The sequence below is a fragment of the Vipera ursinii genome, assembly GCF_947247035.1.
Source record: "Vipera ursinii genome assembly, chromosome: 3".
NCBI lineage: Eukaryota > Metazoa > Chordata > Lepidosauria > Squamata > Viperidae > Vipera > Vipera ursinii.
The window spans coordinates 72,864,312-72,884,666 of NC_139516.1; the positions used below are offsets into that span (position 1 = coordinate 72,864,312).

Here is a 20,355-nt window from a genome sequence, read left to right on the forward strand (position 1 = left end):
AGAATGACTCAAGTAGAAAACATGATCTTATATAGCAGGTAAATCTTTACAGACACAAGAACTGTTTCTGCTTCTTTGTGGCCCTAGTATTAGACATTTGTCATCATATGTTAGATATAAAACAAATCAGTTGTATAATAAATTTTTAATAAAAGAGGCTTTCTGTACAAGACCTCAGTTATTCTGATCAATTCTCAGACTGGCATGGAAACCTGCATTTTTTTTCTCTCTTAGTGCTTTTCTAGTGAAATAATCCTTTTTAATGGATTCCATCTTAAAGGACACATATTGAATATATTTTGTACAAATTGTACACCTATGCGCTCTGCATGGAGGACCTAAAGAATGTAAATTATACCTGTCCAGCAATGTTGCCTTGGCTTATTGAATCATTTATAAGGATTGCCCATTAACAGAGAATGTTTTTTATAATCGATATGCCCGATTCTTTCATCTTTCTGCCTCTCAGATGTCAACATGACCTGAATGCCATATATACCTTAAATTAATTATGTAAGTGTTACAGACAACTTAGATTCCTTCTGGACAACATTTGATTCTAATAGATCCCATATACAAAAACTTCAGTAGTTGACTTTCTGCATCAATTCCCTTTCTACAATGAATTCAGTTTTGCTGTTGGAGGTTTGTCACAACATCCCCATTGTTCCAATCTACAGAACATAAACAGCACTTCTCCAATACTCAGTTATGATTTTATTTTGATGTTTCTAGGGCAGGATCTCCCCTTTTCCCTGTTTATCCTGAAAGCTTTGCCATTTCGTTTCCATTTGAAAAGAGGACATTTTTCCTAAAGGCTAGTCTTTACATGGTAATTTCCTCTTCTTAGGAGAGAACCTAATCTCAAAGATGTTGTTGTTGTTGTTGTTGATCATGATGATCATGATGATGATGAAAATCTAATGATATGCAGATCCTATCATTGCCATGTCCAGGATCTTGCTTATATTTTCTATGGTATATTTTATGAGGTGGTTGTTAAACTGTTAATAGTGGAACAAAGAATTAATCCTCTGTATATGCTTGCTGCGATCTAGTGGACATCCAGATTTTTGTAGCCCACATCTCACATGCCTAATTTATAATGTAGCTTTTTTTTTCTTGCATACAAATTTATTGAGAAGCACTTTTGCATACAAAGATGCAGTGCTATCTTTTCGATGCTTTTCTTTAAGATCACTTTACAGTGCTATTTCAATAATTGGATCTTGGGTCAAATACCTGATCTTTCTGAATGAAGTGGGAGCTCCAAAACAAAACATCTGGAATAGACCTGTGAACAAAAAACTAAGACAATATGGATATATGGTAACAGCAAACCCTGAGGAAAACAGCTGATCAAAATAAAAGCAAAAATCAGGATGCTGAGGAGCAAATCTAATGGAATATTTCTGTTTTGTCCTTTTGCCATGAATTGCTTGTCGGGATTTCACTGGCAACTTTATAATGAAAAGGAGAGACCAAATAGAGCATTTCAGAATTCCGTCTATTACTAAGTTTAATCAGTATACAGCACTCAGATCAGCATAGATTAACTGATCCACTTTCAAGGTCAACTTCAGACCACCGATCAGGTAAGCAATACCCCAATCAAGAAACTGCCAAAGAGCCATTAGTAAACAGCCCAACCAAAGAAACCCTAAGACAGCCCCCACCCACCCAGGCAGGCAAGACACCGGAATATAAACTGACAGCAAACAGCATTCCCATACTGGCAGTGATGATGTTACCTAGTTAGGGTAATGAAATGTCTGCAAGAAAACAAGCAAGCTCAGAGAGCACCAAGGACCCCTCATTTCAAGCCTGAGCTACTGTGTTTCCCCGAAAGTAAGACCTACCCCGAAAATAAGCCCTAGCTTGATTTTTTGGGGGGGCGGGCCTAATATAAGCCCTAAGGGACACGGTGGCTCAGTGGGTTAGGACGCTGAGCTTGTCGATCAGAAGGTCGGCAGTTTGGCGGGTCGAATCCCGAGTGCCACGTAGCAGAGTGAGCGCCTGTTACTCGTCCCAGCTTCTGCCCACCTAGCAGTTCGAAAGCACGTAAAAATGCAAGTAGAAAAATAGGGACCACTCCGGTGGGAAGGTAACAGCGTTCCGTGCGCCTTTGGCGTCTAGTCATGCCGGCCACATGACCACGGAGACGTCCTCGGACAAGCGCTGGCTCTTCGGCTTTGAAACGGAGATGAGCACCGGCCCCTAGAGTCGGAAACGACTAGCGCGCATGTGCGGGGGAACCTTTACCTTTACCTTAATATAAACCCTACCTCAAAAATAAGCCCTAGTTTTTTTGGGGGAGGCACATGCCTAAAAATCAAGCTAGGGCAAGGGTGGGGAGTGGAGTTGCCCCATGTGCCCCGCACCTACTTACCAGGCCTCCCATGAATCAACACCTGCCTCTCCTTGCCAGCCCACTTCTTCTGCATCCCCTGCATTTCACAGTCTCAAAGGCCTTTCCGGAAGGCCTCTACAGCTAAGAACTGAGTTATAGATTCAATCCATAGCACGGTTTTCGGTTGTAGAGGCCTTCCAGAAAGGCCTCTGACTGCAAAATGCAGGCCGGAGCTCCATTCTCAGTTGCAGAAAGAAGTTGCTCCTTCAGCCCCTGAAGAAGTGGGCTGGCTGGGTGGAGCTGTCGATGCTGCTGCCTCAAGGTGAATGGAAAAGACACACACACACACCCAAAAAATAAGACCTGGTGCATCTTTTGGAGGCAAGAAAAGAAAGTGGGTCTTATTTTGGGGGAAAACATGGTACAAATATTCTCCTTCATTGGTATTACTACGTTTATATTTAACATTATAGGCAAAAAGAGAGCTCTATGATCTCCCTGAATGCTTTGTGGGGAGAGTGGGAGAAATCTAAACCATAAAAATAAATACATAATGGCAGGCAATAAGAGACAGGCATTATTAAATTAACTACTATTTTAGCCATTATTAAGTGACATTTTTACTGCTATTTTTTCCCTAAGAATCACTAGCAAACTAAGCCCTACTTTAAATTTGTTAATCAGGTGTCTGATTAAATTGTTGACTTAGGCAAGCAGTAGTAATGAACACAGCCACTGTATCTTGTTAGCATTTCTACAGATCATTTAGCATCAAGAGGTGGGAGGAGAGGAGAAAGACATTCTTTCAGAATTATAATGCACTTTATGATGCTAATCTGTATCAGTGCTACATCACTTAATCTTGCTAATGCTGAAAGATTCCTTGGCAGGGTTATAAGGCAATTGATAGCTCATTCAGCCAGCGGACAGCTTGAACTTTGCACAAAATGTGGACAAAACTTATTAAAATGATCTATTTTGTTTTTCTTAAAGCGTTTGGCTGAGTGAAATGACTGTTCTCGGTAACAAAGGTTTTCAATTACCTCTGAAGGGCTTGGAATAGTTTGGATAAGGCCCCAAGGCAAAGAGAAATGAAACAATGCTATCACTCTTCAGTCAAAATGTGAAAGGCTAGCTCTCTGAAAATTTACCTCTCAGCAGCAGGCATAAGAAGCAGTCAATACAATTACAGCTGGGCTGGGTGAACTTACAGTACAGAATAAATATGAGTTCTCTTCAAAGTGTCTGACTTGGTTACCTAGTATATATGTTAACCCTTGGCACAGAGTAACTTCTTCAGAGCATACCATGCATGAAGAGGGGCATGGCGCTATTAAGTGAATCAGCATAGCAAGTAGAATGAGCAGGGCACCTAGAAAGGAAACAGAAAGATCATATAAAAATATTGTGGCGCTGACATCTTCATCATTCTGATCATTATATCGCTGCAGCTCTACTATGAAGAAAATTAATCACAACATTTTTTTTACCCATTTGGGGTATCTTAAATGACAACCAGATTAAACAATAGAAAATGGAGTCAAATTCTAGACATGAACCTATCAGATTTCCATTTATGTGAGCTTTGAACTATGAATATGTGAAACGTTCTTTCCCTTATTGTTGGATATGCACCTATTTGGCATTAAGAGAAGCAATATGATAGCTAACATACGCTTCAGGAGCTGAAAAAAAGGATTTAATAAAGCATATTTTATTTAAATTATTTTTATTTAATGAATTTCTATGCCGCTTATCTCATGTCCAAGTGATTCTAGGTGGTTTTAACATTCTTTAAGGTGCTATCAAATTTTAGACTGAAAAATAATTTAAACAATGAAAAAAATCCTATTTATTCATAAAGGAGGAATATTATGCACAGATTCAAGCAGACCTTTGAAAAACTGAGCAAATAGCTAAGAACATAAGGGAAAAAACTGTTTGATAAGCCCATGGGTTTATTTATTCCAACTTCTTTTCCTTAAATATAGCTGCTTCTCAAAAACTGAGACTAGTTTAGGGTGAAGGCAAAACCTACAGCTACTGTAGGACTTCTACGTCACATACTGAAAGCTTCTCTATCTATTTGGCCAAATGGTACTTGTCTGTTTTGTTTTAAAATCAATTACGCCAACAATCATGTTATGTTTATGAAATCCACATACAAAAATATATACAACTGTTTTGTTTTGTCTTCCCCGAACCTACTACCAGTCCATTTTATTAGACGATGCCCAATGTTAGTATTATAAAAGCAGGGACACAATTTCTCCATCCTTTTTTCATACAATACATAATTTTTAACCCTTTTTCCTATCCCTATCTCAAAAGTAATTGTTGAATTTTCAAACATAACACTTTAATCTTTCTTTATAGATAATCCAAGCAAGTAGTCTTCAAACTATAATCAGAATCAGAATGGAGCTGGAAGGGACCCTGGAGGTCTTCCAATCCAACCCCCTGCTCAAGCAGGAGACCCTATACCAGCCATGTCAAACTTGCGACATCATGTGACATTGTGCAACTTATCAGAGCTTTTTCTCCATTTCTGGCAATGGAGTGGGTGCGGTTTCCTGATGACATGTCCGGCCCATGGGTCAGCAGTTTGACACCCCTGCCCTATACCATTTTGTACAACTGACTATTCAGTCTCTTCTTTAAAATATCCAGTGATGAAGAAGCATCAACAATGGCTGAAGGCAAGCTGTTCCACTGGTTAATTGTCCTCACTATTAGGAGGTTTCTCCTTAATTCCAGGTTGCTTCTCTCCTTGATTAGTTTCCATCCATTGTTTCTTGTCCTGCCTACAGGTGCTTTGCTAAATAGGTTGACCCCCTCCTCTTTGCGGTGACCTCTCAACTACTGGAATACTGCTATCATGTCATCGTAGTCCTTCTTTTCTCTAGACTAGCCAAACCCAAATCCTGCAACTGTTGTTCTTAATATGTTTTAGTCTCCAGGCCTTTAATCATCTTAGGTGCTTTTCTCTGTACTTTTTCCAAAGTCTCAACATCTTTTTTTGTAATGTGGTGACTAAAACTGGATGCAGTATTCTAGGTGTGGTCTTACTAAGGCTTTATAAAGTGGTACTAATATTTCACATGATTTTGATTACATGCCTCTGTTTATACAACCAAGAATTGCATTAGCTTTTTTGGCGGCGGCTGCACACTGCTGACTCTTGTTTAAGTGATTATCCACTAGGACTCCAAGATCCCTCTCACAATTACTGTTTTCGAGCCAGATTTCTCCTAATCTGCACTTATAGCTTTGTTTTTTCCTGCCCAGATGTAAAGCCCAGTGGCGTAGCGCGGGTTGTCAGCACCCAGGGCAAGGCAAGTGACGTCACGGCACCGCTGAAAAGACGCGCCCCGCAGTGGCGTAGACTTTCCAAGAAGAGCCGCGCGCATGCGGGATGCTTCCGGGTCCCTCTCGAGGGCGGCTGGGCGGGGCTCCGACCTGCAAGAGCCGCTGCATTCAAGCTTGCACGTGAGCCCCGCTAAATAAAGCCATGCATGCGCATGAAGCTAGGCCGGCCAGCCGGCGGGTCCATCTTCGCTCGGCCAAGCCTGCCGGGGCGCCTGCAGGGTGCTTGCGGTTGGCCTGAGCCTGGGCGAAGAGTTGGGCGCTTCTATTTATTTTATTCAGTTTATGTGGCTGCCCATCTCACCTGCCGGACTCGTTTTGCTTTGCAAGAAAGAGCAGCTCGAGAGCGGAGCCAAGCCGACTCTGTGCAGCCCTTGGGGCTCCCTGAGCAGCTCAGTGCGAGCGCACCCCCCCAGATGTTGCGCCCGGTGCGGCCAGGCCCCCCTGTACCCCCCACGCTACGCCACTGGTAAAGCCTTCCTTTTCTCCATATCTGCTTGCAAAATGTGAAAGGCATTGTCACAACATTCATATTGTTATTGTCTTGCTGCATTTATAGGGAAGACCCGAGTTTTCTGAAGTAGTGTCCAAATTAGAAGAATGTCTGTGCAACATAGAGGTAAGAACAAAATCTGTTTCTTATTAAATATGGATGGCTAATTTTGAACAATAAGCAATGATTAATTGATTACTTATTGAAAAAAATCAGCTATCTTTTGAGAAATTCTACTCTGTTTTCTTTAGAACCTAAGCTATTTGTTTTCTTTGCAAACTAAGCAATTTGATGAAAAAAGTATAATAAATGTTATAACAAAGGAAAAAAGCTAGGCCATTATAATTGGAAATGTCTAAAACCCTCATTATTTTTCTTGGCTGAAAACAAGGAGTAACTCTGAAAATTGAAGGTGGTTTGGAAAAAAATCATTTTCTCTAGTGTAAACAACAATCTTATTTTTAAAATCCCTTTGTCACTTTTGTATAAACATTTCTTTCAGGTTTCTGAAGCATGGTTAAAACCTATATAACTTTTTAACTGCAACAATTAGGAAAATGAGTGCATACACCCCAGGCATCTATATTGTATATTTTCCCCGCTGACTATAACAATATTGTTTTTTAACCTGGGGGAAAAAACAGCCAACTAGAATGAACTCTTCTTGGCCAATATTTGATTTTTCTGCTGATCTGGCCAATAAGTGATCAGCTACTGGCCAGCAGTGCACTCTTCAATTTTACTTAAAAAAAAGTTTTCCCCACCAAAACAAGCTTTTTAAAAAAAGCAAATTGGAGTCTTATTTATCCATTTTGTGCCATATCTCTATAAGACAAGACAATTCTTTATTTACCGAATGCCTCTTCACTCAGTCTGTCACAGCCATCAGACGGGAAGACCAGGTGAGAGAAGCTGAATCTTTGTCTCCATTGTATAATAGTCATAATAGTCATATTATACAATGCCATCAGTCCTGTTGTGTCACTTGCTGCTGCAAATGAATGTTCCCTATTAGCAAAAACAACAACAAAAAAAAACCTAGTGACAGCAACATAGGAAAAGAGAAGCAAACATGGAAGACCAGATATAGTAAGGAGGTTCTCTATGAGCCTCAAAATGCTCAACAAATGGACAGAACCCCCTTTCTGGTGACATCCCAAAAAATCAACAGGCAGCCAGAGTAATGATAACTGTCCCAAGACTGATGTAATAAAATCTAGCTATAATCTACCTCTGTGTTTCCCCGAAAATAAGACTCAACCAGAAAATAAGCTCTAGCATGATTTTTCAGGACACTCATAATGTAGCTCCACCCCCAAAATAAGCCCCAGTTAAGATCTTCAGCCAGATAGACACATTTAGCACTGTATTTCCCTGAAAATAAGGCCTAACCAGAAAATAAGCCCTAATGTGTCTTTTGGAGCAAAAAGTAATATAAGATCCAGTCTTATTTGGGTGGAAACACGGTAAGAAAAATATCTAACTCATGCATCTTATACGTATTTACGTTTCTCCCCTCTCTTCAACAACAACTTTACAGGAGAAGCATATTAAAATAATTAGACCAAGTAAAGATCAAATTTCTCCTTTGACTTCAACTTTCTGTAGAAAATCATTCTATACTGAAGTCTCAAGAAATAGAATAGACAAATATATAATTTATGCTACAACATGATGTCAAAACATTTACCTCAGTCTTCATCCTTATAACCACTAAAGTGATCCAAGAGATAGAGGTTTGGATTAATATTGCAGCGTGGACATGAGTACATGAGCAAAAGGTTTTTCCACACCAAAGCTCCTTGATATATAAGCAAAGCTCCTTGCTAAATAAGCAAATTAAACAAATGTGATTAATGTAATTTAATTAGCACAAGCAAGGTATATTTGCATCTCTTTAGGAGAGCTTACAGGCAATTTAATTCAAAGTATTTCAGTTTTTAAAATATTGTTTGCAGTATCTTAATTATGTTGCTTTCAGGGTTATACTATGAAAGAATCCAAATATTAGAGTTAATGAACTAGAAATAATCAGCAATACCATCAAAGTGCCATGCACTGTGGTGCCACAGTCACTTCTTCCACACCACTGGAATATTATCAGAATTGCAGATCATAAAGGAGAAGTCCTAAGCATGGAAGAGTGAGCGCCTGTTACTCGTCCCAGCTTCTGTCAACCTAGCAGTTCGAAAGCATGTAAAAATGCAAATAGAAAAATAGGGACCACTACGGTGGGAAGGTAACAGCGTTCCGTGTGCCTTTGGCGTCTAGTCATGCCGGCCACATGACCACGGAGACATCCTCGGACAAGCGCTGGCTCTTTGGCTTTGAAACGGAGATGAGCACCGGCCCCTAGAGTCGGAAACGACTAGCACGCATGTGCAGGGGAACCTTTACCTTTTTTAAGCATGGAAGTAGCAAAAGTTACTTACTATATCACTTAATGATATAAGAAGCACAGTAAGCTTAAAAAAACACCTGCTGTATTTGAAAGTTCTGTATGTTTAATGTTCTATCTAGGGCAGACATGTCAAACACAAGGCCCGGGGGCCAGATCCGGCCTGCGAAGTGGTTTCATGCGGCCCACGAAGCCATCCTGGAAACAGTGAGGGAATGGCCCCCACTGCCTTGGCCCTGGCCCAGAGACCCTCCTCCTGCCAGAGACCCTCAGATCTGTCCCACTCCTGCCCAGGCCCCCATAGGCACCCTTGATGCGAATGATGTAGAGCTGGCCACGCCCACCCAGTAGGCCACGCCCACCCAGGCCACGCCCACCCGGCCCCCTGAGGGCAACCGCAATGCTGATGCGGCCCTCAATGAAATTGAGTTTGACACCCCTGATCTAGGGTGTGGTTGAATGTAATCTGGATTCCCAGGGCAGAGGGGTTGCATTCCAGAGGAGCAAGAGACAGCAAAGTTTAGATGGTTTGGTTGGGAGAAAGAGGGTCAAGTTAGCTCCTCTCTAGAATTCTCAGAGTATGTCTTTAACAATTGTTGCTTTCGTTGGACAAGATTTCTGTCTATGGGTGAGGAACAATAAAAGAAATGGCTCAAAATTAACTATGTGTATCTTTCTTGCTTTTTGGAGCCTGACATCAGCTCCCTAACTTCTTAGTTTCAGATATATAAAACTGAGACCATATCTTCTTGCGTAAGTCAAGGCTAGAATTCATGACCTTCCCATTTATATCCTGGTGCCTTTAACCACTACACCAAATTTGCTCCCTTCCAAGGCCTTACAATAGCTTCATGGTGGCCCAGTGGTTAGAATGCAGTATTGTAGGCTAATTCTGCTGACTGCCAGCAGTTCAATTCTCACCAGCTCACGGTTGACTCAGCCTTCCCTCTTTCCAAGGTCGATAAAATGAGAACCCAGACCGTTGGGGACAATATGCTGACTCTGTAAACCATTTAGAGAGGACTGTAAAGCACTGCAAAGTCATATATAAGCCTAAGCGCTATTACTATTATTCTTGATTTTGAAAACAGGTTCTAGAACTAAGCCCTAGTTTGACCCAAGCTTTCATGTTTCATTGGGGAAAAGGATAACTTTCACCAGGGCAAAGGGAAGGAAAAAAATGGATCAAGTATTTTCTAAAATAAATGGTTGAGCTGGCCAAGCTTAACTTCACTGTATGGATGATAAATATTGGTACATTGTAAGTATGTTCGATTTTAGCAACCAGTTCCTAGAAATACCACCTGTGTATGTGTATTAGGAAAGCTTCCAAGGTATTTCACCACCCTTAAGTGGAAGGGTCAGGGTGCTGGCTCCCATCATCTATTTTACTTTCCAGGTTCCAGCAGCAGCAGGTGATAATACAGGGGTAGACAATTAATTTTCTCAAGGAACCACATGAGCTACTAGGACTTTTGTGGAGGACTGAACTCATAGCTCCTGGCTGGGCTCACCTGCAAGGCCCTGCTTTGACCGAAGCCAAGCCAAGCCAAGCCCAGGTCCCCTCACATGCTTTTATCTTCTCCTGCTGCTCCAGATGAGAAGCCAGCACTGTGTGGGTACAGAAAAGCACTTTCTTTCCTCACCGTCCTGTGGCCACCAGCCAACTGAAAGAGCAGTTGGCAACAACACAAAGCTAGACCTAACTTGGCTTCTTCTCCTGCTCCTGCAGTACATTAATTTACTTTTGATATCTAACTGACCTCACATGGGCTGGACAGAGATAGCCAAAGGGCCAGATGCGGTCTGGATACTGTAAAATGCCCAGGTCATATTATGTGAGGTTGGAAATACTTTTGAGAGGACTCACTATGCATATTTCTTGGATGCAGCAAAGTGAAGCAATATTTCGCTTTTAACTGCCATCTCAAAAAGAGCTCGCTATTCTGACTTCCGGTGGCGGCGCCGCGCCGAAGACAGCCTCCCCTGGCTGCCCGCGGCTCAGCTGTTTGTTTTTTCGCCCGAAACAGCGCCGATCAGCTGTTCGGGCGAAATTGAAGCCCCCTCCTCGGGAGAAGAGGAGGGGGTGAGGCCCCAGGTAGGGGTAGAGTTCTCCGAGGCCGCCTGAGCTTGGAGCTTGGGCGGCTGAAGGATCGAACTCCCCCGAAGCCTGGGTTGCTCCCAGCTGGCCGTCGTCTCTGCTCCGAACTTCCTGGAGCAGAGCCAGGCGTCTGCGAACCATCCCTGCCTGAAGAAAGGACTATGATTTAAAGGAGCAGGCAGAGCGGTACAAGAGGAAAAGGTGAAGAGGACTATTTTACTATACTCTCGAACTTGTTGGACTTTTTAAACTTTAATTGAAAGTGCGTCATAATTGAGGATTAAAAGATGGCGGCTAAACCTCCCTCTAAAACTCTTCGGAGTGGAGGATCCTCGCCGGTGCAACAATCATCACTACAGGCATTGCACCCTCCTGAAGTGCTGACATCGAAGGATTTGCGAGATGCCCTGGATAAACATGCCCAGGTACTTTTGGAATCAATTAATCAATCAATTGCTGATAAATTTGCACAGATGGAGGAGAAATTGGAGAAATTTGAGGAAAGAATGGAAGAGAGGATGGAACAGAAGTACAGCGTGATGAAGGTAGACATTTTGACTTCAGTGCATAAAGTGGCGGAATGTGTGGAAGATTTAGATGAAAAAGTGGATGATTTGGCTCAAAGGAATGCTATACTAGAAGTAAAAGCACGGGAGAATGAAATTGTAAGAGGCAAGTTGGAAAGGGAGTTAAGCCTTGCCCAATATTACCAGATGCAGTTTGCTGTCAGAATTAGAGGCTTAAAAGAGAATGTTAAAGAAGATTTAAAGCAGCTGATCTCTGAGGCTCTCGAAGGGGTATTGAACCAGCCAGCATCTGAAATAAGAGCAGCTATGGATAAAGTGTTTCGGGTGAATTCATGGATTGCCAGACAGAGAAAGTTGCCTAGAGATGTGGTGGTTTATTTTGCAAAAAGAGAAATTAGAGATCAAGTTATACAAGCTGCCTATGATGCTAAGGTTGTGATTGCTGAACAAGAAGTCTTGGTTTTAAAAGAAATTCCTCCAAGGATTTTAAGGGGAAGAAAGGACTATACATTTCTTGTGCAAGAGCTCAAGCAAAGAGATATAAGGTTCAGATGGGAGATTCCAGATGGGCTGATGGTGATGTATGAAGGTAAAAGGTATAGGCTGATTACTGTGAAACAAGCACGTGATTTCTACAATAATGTCTTAAAAGCAACCCCATTAACGCTCCTGGAAGCTGGAAAGGGATCTGGAGAAGAACAACAAGAGGAGGAAACAGAGGAAAATGGTGCTGGAGGAGATCAAGCTACAATCTCTTTGGATGATCCTAGAGAGCAAAGAGTGAGGCGTGCTGCTTTAAAACGAGCAAAGAAAATAAAAGAACAAGATCAGCAAAAGTCTTCAGATTCTTCACAACGCATTCATAGCCAAGCTGTGGGAGGAGCACGGCCTAAAGTAACCAGTCCTATCAAAGCTGTGGTCCAAGAGCTTTTCGGGGATATACATGGCAACTAAATTTTTAACCTGGAATGTTAATGGACTAAACTCACCGCAGAAGAGGAAGAAAGTTTTTCAATATTTAAAACAATTTAAGATAGATGTTATATGCCTGCAAGAAACGCATATTAGAGTTTTGGATCAAAAGTACTTATTGAACTCGAGGCTGGGTACGCAATTTGTTGCTTCTGCAGAGAATAAGAAAAATGGAGTGGTTGTTTATGTTAAAAGTGCCTTAACAGCGGACCTAATTGAAGCAGATAAGCATGGAAGATATGTTATGATCGAGTTGTTGTTTGAAGGTAAAAAGACGCTTTTAGTTGGATTATATGCACCAAATCAACAACAAGCTGACTTTTTTAGTTTACTTCATATAAAGCTTACCCAGTTGGATTATAAATCCTTTATTTTTATGGGGGACTGGAATGGAGTTATGGATGTACAGTTGGATAAGGCTGGAGCCTTTAAGCGCATTCCAAGTCACGCTAGACTGCCTAAATCTTTTTTTGAAATGAAGGATGACCTGGAATTGCGAGATATTTGGCGTGAGAGACATTTGCAGGAGAAGGATTATACATTTTATTCTGATAGACACCAATCTTTTTCTAGGATTGATTTTATTTTGTTGACTAATGATTTTCTTTTGAGAACTAAAAAGGTGAAAATCTGCGCAAGAACTATCTCTGATCACAGTCCAGTGTGGTTGGAGATTGATAAGGAAAGAGGAGATAGACGCTCATGGCGCGTAAATGAGAATTTGTTTAGAAATCAGAGAAATGTGGAAGAATGCAAACAGCGGATAAAGGATTTTTTTGAGATGAATATGAATAAGGGTACCTCTATGGATATGGTTTGGGATGCTAGCAAGGCCTATATGAGAGGGGTGTTGATATATATGAATAATAGACATAGACGTGCAGTGGAAACTAGAAGGAAAGAACTGGAGAATGAAATAAAGGAAAAAGAAAAGGCTTTGATTTTGAACCCAGAGGAGGTGAAGATCAAGGAGGCTATTAGACTGTTAAGAGGACAATTTGATAAATTAATGGCTGATCAAGTGGCGACCAATCTGCGGTTTGCTAGGCATAATACTTTTTGCAATGCTAATAAACCAGGCAGATGGTTAGCTTATAGACTGAGGAAAAAACAAAGGGCATCTAATATAGATAAGATTGAGTATAAAGGAAGGGTTGTGTATCAACAGAATCTTATTAAGGATGCCTTTGTGGATTTTTACTCGAAATTATATACTAAAGAGGACATTAATGCAAAAGATATTGATACGTATTTGGAGAAGGCTAGCATCCCGGTTCTTACGCAAGTACAAAAAGAGGGGATTAACCAACTGATTACAGAAGAAGAAATTTTTACAGCTATTAAGGAACTGAAGGTGGATAAAGCACCAGGCACTGATGGCTTGACTGCGGCCTATTATAAAAACTTACAATTAGAGATGATAAAACCGTTAAAGGAACTGTTCCAGACAATCCAGAGGGGGGGAAAGGTGCCCCCGTCTTGGAGAACAGCTTTTATCTCTTTGATTCCGAAGGAAGACCAGGATGCTACTTTAGTTAAAAATTACAGACCGATATCGCTTTTAAATACAGATTATAAGATATTTGCTAAGGTTTTGGCTAATAGACTGATGAGGGTTCTGCAACAGGTGATTCATGGGGACCAAACGGGGTTTATTAGTGGAAGACAAATGAAAACTAATGTGAGACATATAGTTGATGTGTTAGAGTTTTTGGAAAGGCACAACCAGATCTCTGCTGTGCTAATCTTTTTAGATGCTGAAAAGGCTTTTGATCAATTGAACTGGCAATTTTTGTTGAAAGTTTTAGACAAAATGGATTTTGGGGGAAAATTTTTACAACCGATTAGGGCATTATACCAAAAACAAACTGCACGAATTATAGTTAACAATAGTTTGACAACAGTATGTAATATTGAGAAGGGCACAAGGCAAGGGTGTCCGCTATCGCCCTTGTTATTTGTGTTAACATTAGAGATATTATTGGTTAAGATTCGGAATTCGGAAAAAATTAAGGGGATACAAGTTGGAGATCAGGATTACAGATTGAGAGCATTTGCAGATGATCTGGTTGTTACAGTGACCCAGTCAGAGAACGCTGTTGTGGACCTGATGGAGATAATAACACAATATGGGAAGGTTTCTGGATTTAAAGTAAATATACAGAAAACTAAAATTTTGGCTAGAAATATGACAGTTTCGCAGAAGGCTCTCCTAGAAGGATTAACTGGATTTGAGATTGTTAAAAGGGTTAAATATTTGGGGGTGATTTTGTCGCCCTCTAATACAAAGCTATATAAAAATAATTATGAAAAGTTATGGGGGGAAATTCAAAAAGAACTGGAGAGTTGGGAAAAATTGCAATTGTCTTTGTTGGGACGGATTGCAGCAGTGAAAATGAATGTCCTGCCCAAATTTTTATTCTTATTTCAAATGATACTGATTCTTAAGAAAGACTCTAACTTGGAGGAATGGCAGCGTGGTATCAATAAATTTGTCTGGGCAGGGAAAAAGCCACGAGTTAAACTTAAGATTATGCAGGATACTCGTGAGAGAGGTGGCCTTAAAATGCCTAATTTTAAATTATATTATGAAGCTGCTGCACTAGTAGGAATAAATGATTGGATTAATTTGACACAATCGAGGTTATTAAATCTTGAGGGCCATGATTTGTTGTTTGGCTGGCATGCATATTTGTTGTATGATAAGAAGGTAGATACTGTGTTTAGGATGCATATTTTAAGACAGGCACTGCTGAGAGTCTGGAAGAAGTATAGACATAAGTTAAGCAGCAAGATACCATTGTGGGCAATCCCAAAACACGCAATAGAAAATATACATGCTGGTTTCAAACATGATGAGACTACTTACAAGGAAATTTTAAGTTTGGAAAGGAATATTTGGTGCTTGAAATCATATAGCTTCTTGCGAGAAGAGAAGGTTGTTCAGACTTGGTTTCAATATATTCAGTTACAGGCCAGGTGGAAAGAAGACCAAAAAAATGGATTTGCAACGACTGATGAAAATTTGATAAAGCAAATTAGAAATCAAGGACCAGCACATATTAAACGGATATATCTTGCATTGATAGAGATCGATTCAGAAACAGAGCTTGTTAAGGATTGTATGATAAAATGGGCCCAAAACATTCAGGAAGTTATTACAATGGACACGTGGGAAAAGATCTGGGTGAGGAATGTAAAATTCACTCAAGCTCAAAGTCTAAGAGAGAACTTTTATAAAATGTTTTATAGATGGCATCTAGATCCTAAAAAGCTTGCAAGTATGTATCCGAATTATCAGCCTAAATGTTGGAGGTGTGGTGATGAAGAGGCAACATATTTTCACATATGGTGGACATGTAAAAAGTTCAAGGCTTTTTGGATAAAAGTCTGGTGGAATATGCAGAAGATTTTTAAACGGAGGATAAAGTTTTGTCCGCAATTTTTTTTGTTGGGAATAATTGTTGACGCTACAGTTGTGGACTCTAAGTTGATGTTGAATTTAGTTACGGCAGCAAGACTTTTGATAGGTCAATATTGGAAGAAAGAGGAACTGCCGACTATACAAGAGTGGATTTTAAAGGTTTCCGACTTGGCAGAGATGGCGAAGATTTCGGCCTATTTGAAAGATTACTCGCAAGAACATTATATTATGGAATGGAGAAAATGGATTGAGTTTATCCAGAACAAGTATAGGGTCAAGAAGTTTTATCTAGCATTTGAATAAGTCTTCTTTCGTTTTCTTTTTTCTTTTTCTATTTTGTCTTCTATATATATTTAATAATGCTAAGTTTTGTTTGATCCTATATAAGTTAGAGAGTGATGGATTTTAGAATTTATAGTTGTTAGTATATGGTTGTTTATGATTGCTTTTTTATATATATATACCTTGTATTTAGCTCTGGGAAGTCCGGGGGGGAGGGGGGTTGGGGGGAGGTGGGGGGGGAGGAGGGAGGGGGGGAGGGGGGGAAGGGGGGAGGTAGGGAGGGGAGGAGGGAGGGGGAAGGGGGTTTTTTAAAGGAAAACTGTATTTTTAAAACTTTTCAATAAAATAAAAAAAAGAGCTCGCTATTCTAATACGCTGACAACCATTCATCTGAATTCCAATCCAGGAGGGGAACTTGTATACATTTCAAAGCAATAGAAGAGCAATATTTAGCTAGCCAGGCATTATGTTAACAAAAGAATGCAAGATGGAGTTCCAATGTCACATAAGGGGAGTGTTAAGCAGAATCTTAGTCAGTCATGTGGACTGAGGCATGAAGATTCTTTGGATTTGTGCCTCCCTTTTCTTTTCCGGAAATGAAATGTGCTTTTTGATATTGGTTCTAAAAAAAAAGAAAGAAAAAAAGAAATGCTGTGTCATAGCGTAGCAGTTTTATGTTACTTCTTGGACATGTTTGTTGTCTGAAAAAGTTCCTTCTGATATACAAGCATAAAAAATTAAATTATCCATTATTGCCGCTTTACAGAATCTGTTTATTAATGTAGGAAAGAGGCTACATTCAATGATTTTCTTACTTAGGGAGTGGTGTCTTTCACATTAAGTCAGACATGTCAAACACAAGGCCTGGGGGCCAGATCCGGCCCGCGAAGTGGTTTCATGCGGCCCACGAAGCCATCCTGGAAACAGTGAGGGAATGGCCCCCACTGCCTTGGCCCTGGCCCAGAGACCCTCCTCCTGCCAGAGACCCTCAGATCTGTCCCACTCCTGCCCAGGCCCCCATAGGCACCCTTGATGCGAATGATGTAGAGCTGGCCACGCCCACCCAGTAGTCCACGCCCACCCAGGCCACGCCCACCCGGCCCCCTGAGGGCAACCGCAATGCTGATGCGGCCCTCAATGAAATTGAGTTTGACACCCCTGCATTAAGTAGAATAAAAATAAATAAACAGGTTTTCACTAAGAAATGATCCGTTTAATAAGATGTACAAATTCTCAACTCTGCCCAGTGGATGGGATAGTAAATGATATCAGATCCAATGAAGAGAAAATTGCTCTACTCATGCTGTAGTGTAATTATCTGGACATTTATAATCAAGTATGTGTTATCTAGACTAAATCAATATACAACTAAAACTGTTTTGTCTATCTGTCTGTAACCTTCAATTAGGTGAAACAGTGCATCATAAGGCAACAATGTTTGAACCAAGGTAGTTTAAATGAACTAACTTAGAGAATTCAGGGGCACATGTTACTCCCATGGTAATAACACTTAGGAAAGCTGTTCGTTGCCACTATGCTGTTGCTACTTCAGCACTGCCATAGTCAGCCACAGTCACATGATCATCATTTCCAACACTCTCTGCCAGCTTCCCACAAGTCAGTGGGGAAGCTAGCTTCCTTGTGGAAAGCTAGCAGGGAGTGTCGGCAAAGGGGAAGACATCAGAGAAACTATCAAGTTGGTCAGGTAAGGCTCCCTCCACCTGTGCAACATCCCCCATCCCCTCTGTGCTCGTGCCATACCAGCCACTTACATACCCCTGCACACCATTCCTGACCAATGCCGTAAACCTCTAAGCTCTCACCGACCCATGCCACCCCCCCACACACACATCCTCCCCAACCAGCTGAGCACCTTTCATATGCCTAGGTATACCCCATGCATTCTTCCTGACCTGTACATCCTTCCCGATCTTTCTGACAGCTCTTGCTCACATAGGCATACCCTGCCCACAGTGGTGGGATTCAAATATGTGAACAACCGGTTTTCTAGTTGGATGCTGCTTCCGGAAGTCCATCCTGGGCAACAAAAAAATTAGCTACCGGTTCTGCCGAACTGGTGCAAACTGGCTGAATCCCACCACTGCCTGCCCACCTTCCCAACCCATGCTGCACCCCATGTGCCCTCCTTGAACCATGTGACATCTCTCATGCATTCTGTGCACCCTTCACAACTTGTACAGCAACCTCCCTACATCCTCCTCTTGGAGACATGCCAGGATGGGGAGTCGGGGTACTGTTTTACTTGCAGTCCCTGACTGTCCCCACACCCCCAACAAAGTGGCAGGCAGTTCTGTGGCTCAGCCAAAAAGAAGGACGGATTTCTGATACTCCGCATCAGCTTCCCAGAGCAACATAAGCTGGAAGTGAAAAGTCACCCACTCCCCCCCTTTTTCCCCCATGGTTCTTTGCTGCATTTTTTCCCCATGGTCATTTGGTTTCTCTGATAAAGTAAGGAAATATCTCTCAAAGGAAGACCCAAAGGGTTACAGGTTGCCTTGTATTCACTTAAATATCTCCTTAAATCCCATCAATGGGAGGTGGAAATGACTGGTTTTGGAGTGAACAGGAAGCAAAATATAGTTCCAGAACAAACAATGAACAGCTATCCCAAAATCTGCATGTGTTAGATGGGCAATCATGTCTTGTAAATAGTGATTGTAATCAAGAAGTATGGTTTGGGATCACATACAATTTGTATAATTAATATTACGACATCTTGCTTCCATGTATCAGCATGAGATTCCTTCAAGTGCTCTACAGAGGATGCATCTTGCCTAGGAACAACTCACATTCCAAAGTACTATAGGTCTTCAAACAACCAGCCAAATAACATCCAATAAATAGCACTTAGCTATATATACCGCCCCATAGTGCTTTCTAGTTCTGTGTGAGTGGTTTACAGAATCAGCATATTGTCCCCAAGAATCTGGGTCTTTGATTTACCAACCTTGGAAGGATGGAAAACAAGTCAATCTTGAGCCTATTAGGATCGAACACCAGGCTGTGAGCAGAGTTAGCCTTCAATACTGCATTCTATCCACTGCACCACCTTATTATTATAAATAAATAATAAAAAATGAATTCTTATTTATAAGAATTTATATAATAAATAATATATAATAAATAAAAAGTAATGAAGAAATAAGATCAATCAGTAAAATAACATTCAATAAAATTACTTTGATTCCTCTTATTTAATGGTGACTATAACCTTGGCTCTCTTAAACTAGGCTGTTGTGCAGCACAGAAGCATTCTAATCTCTCCTGTCTACTAATTATCTGGCTGAAAGTGGGGAAACTATGCAGGGCATATTCTATGCAATTAATTCCTTTCTCCTGTCAGACTATAGCAAAGGGGAATTTGGAAACTAATGTTTATAATGTTTTAGTTCTTTCTTTCTTTCTTTCTACATTTTAAATAACAAAGAGTAGAGATTTTGGAACTCAACTCAGAGATACAAACCCTTTCACACATTGTTAAAATAATTTAATATACTTTGGGGGGGTTGTTAATTTCTCATCAATCATTACTGAGCTCTAACTATACAATCTCATTAATTTCTTAATCTACTTGTTGATATTGAATTTCTATATTAACCGTGTTTTCCCTTTTGTGTGCTCTTTTTCCTTCTTATTCTTTAAGATATGAGTAATAAGTAAATGTTATGCACACCCATATTCACACCTTCCTCACTTTAGTACTATACTATCTAGAGAATTGCTTTTCTCAGGGGTAATGCACATGTCGAATGTTGTTTTATACATGCATAAAATTCCATTTGCTACTTTCTACATACATAAAGCCATTTTATCCTTGTATAAAATCCCATTTCACACTTTACCATGCATTAACACCATTTTACACATAGAACTAGTTCCCTTCCAATTTATCGTACATTTAGATTTAACAGACACCCATTCCATTATTCTGTTAAATTGAGAGTTTCTTTCATCTCTGATTAACTTTACATGAAATTGAGTTGGTAGATTGCAGAATTTTTTAAAAAAATAATTACATTTTCTCATTCCAACAGAAAAAAACTTCACATGATATGCTACTATTAGCCTTGAGCATTAGAAAGTTGCAGCTCTATTATTTTACTTATTTACCCACATTTGGTATTGCCTATTCTGTGATGCAAACACCATACACTTTCCAACTATACAACAAATGGAAGACATTGTTTTTAAATATATTGCTGTAAGATGATATAGAAAATGATCTCATTGCAGTAATAAATATGGCAATACTGTTAGATCCATCATAAAGAAACTATACATTTTTAATAGCCAATGAAAGAAGACTGATTTACACTCTATATCTGTAATAAGAGAAAGGACTTAAATCCTTGGACAAAAAAAAATGCAGCAAAAAGTTTTCCACAGCCATAGATTACCATGGCTCTCCTCCATAGGACAAT

The 20,355-nt window shown here is 40.4% G+C and overlaps 1 protein-coding gene across 1 annotated transcript in view; it reads left to right on the forward strand.

Moving 5' to 3' along the window:
* Positions 1–20,355, forward strand: part of LOC310639069 (serine/threonine-protein kinase TNNI3K) — a gene marked incomplete at both ends in the record, with an annotated part of 213,262 nt that overhangs the window by 172,685 nt on the left and 20,222 nt on the right. The window contains one exon of the mRNA XM_083360468.1: positions 6,276–6,335. Within this exon, the coding sequence (XP_083216594.1) occupies positions 6,276–6,335 (60 nt within the window). The remainder of the gene's footprint in view (positions 1–6,275; positions 6,336–20,355) is intronic.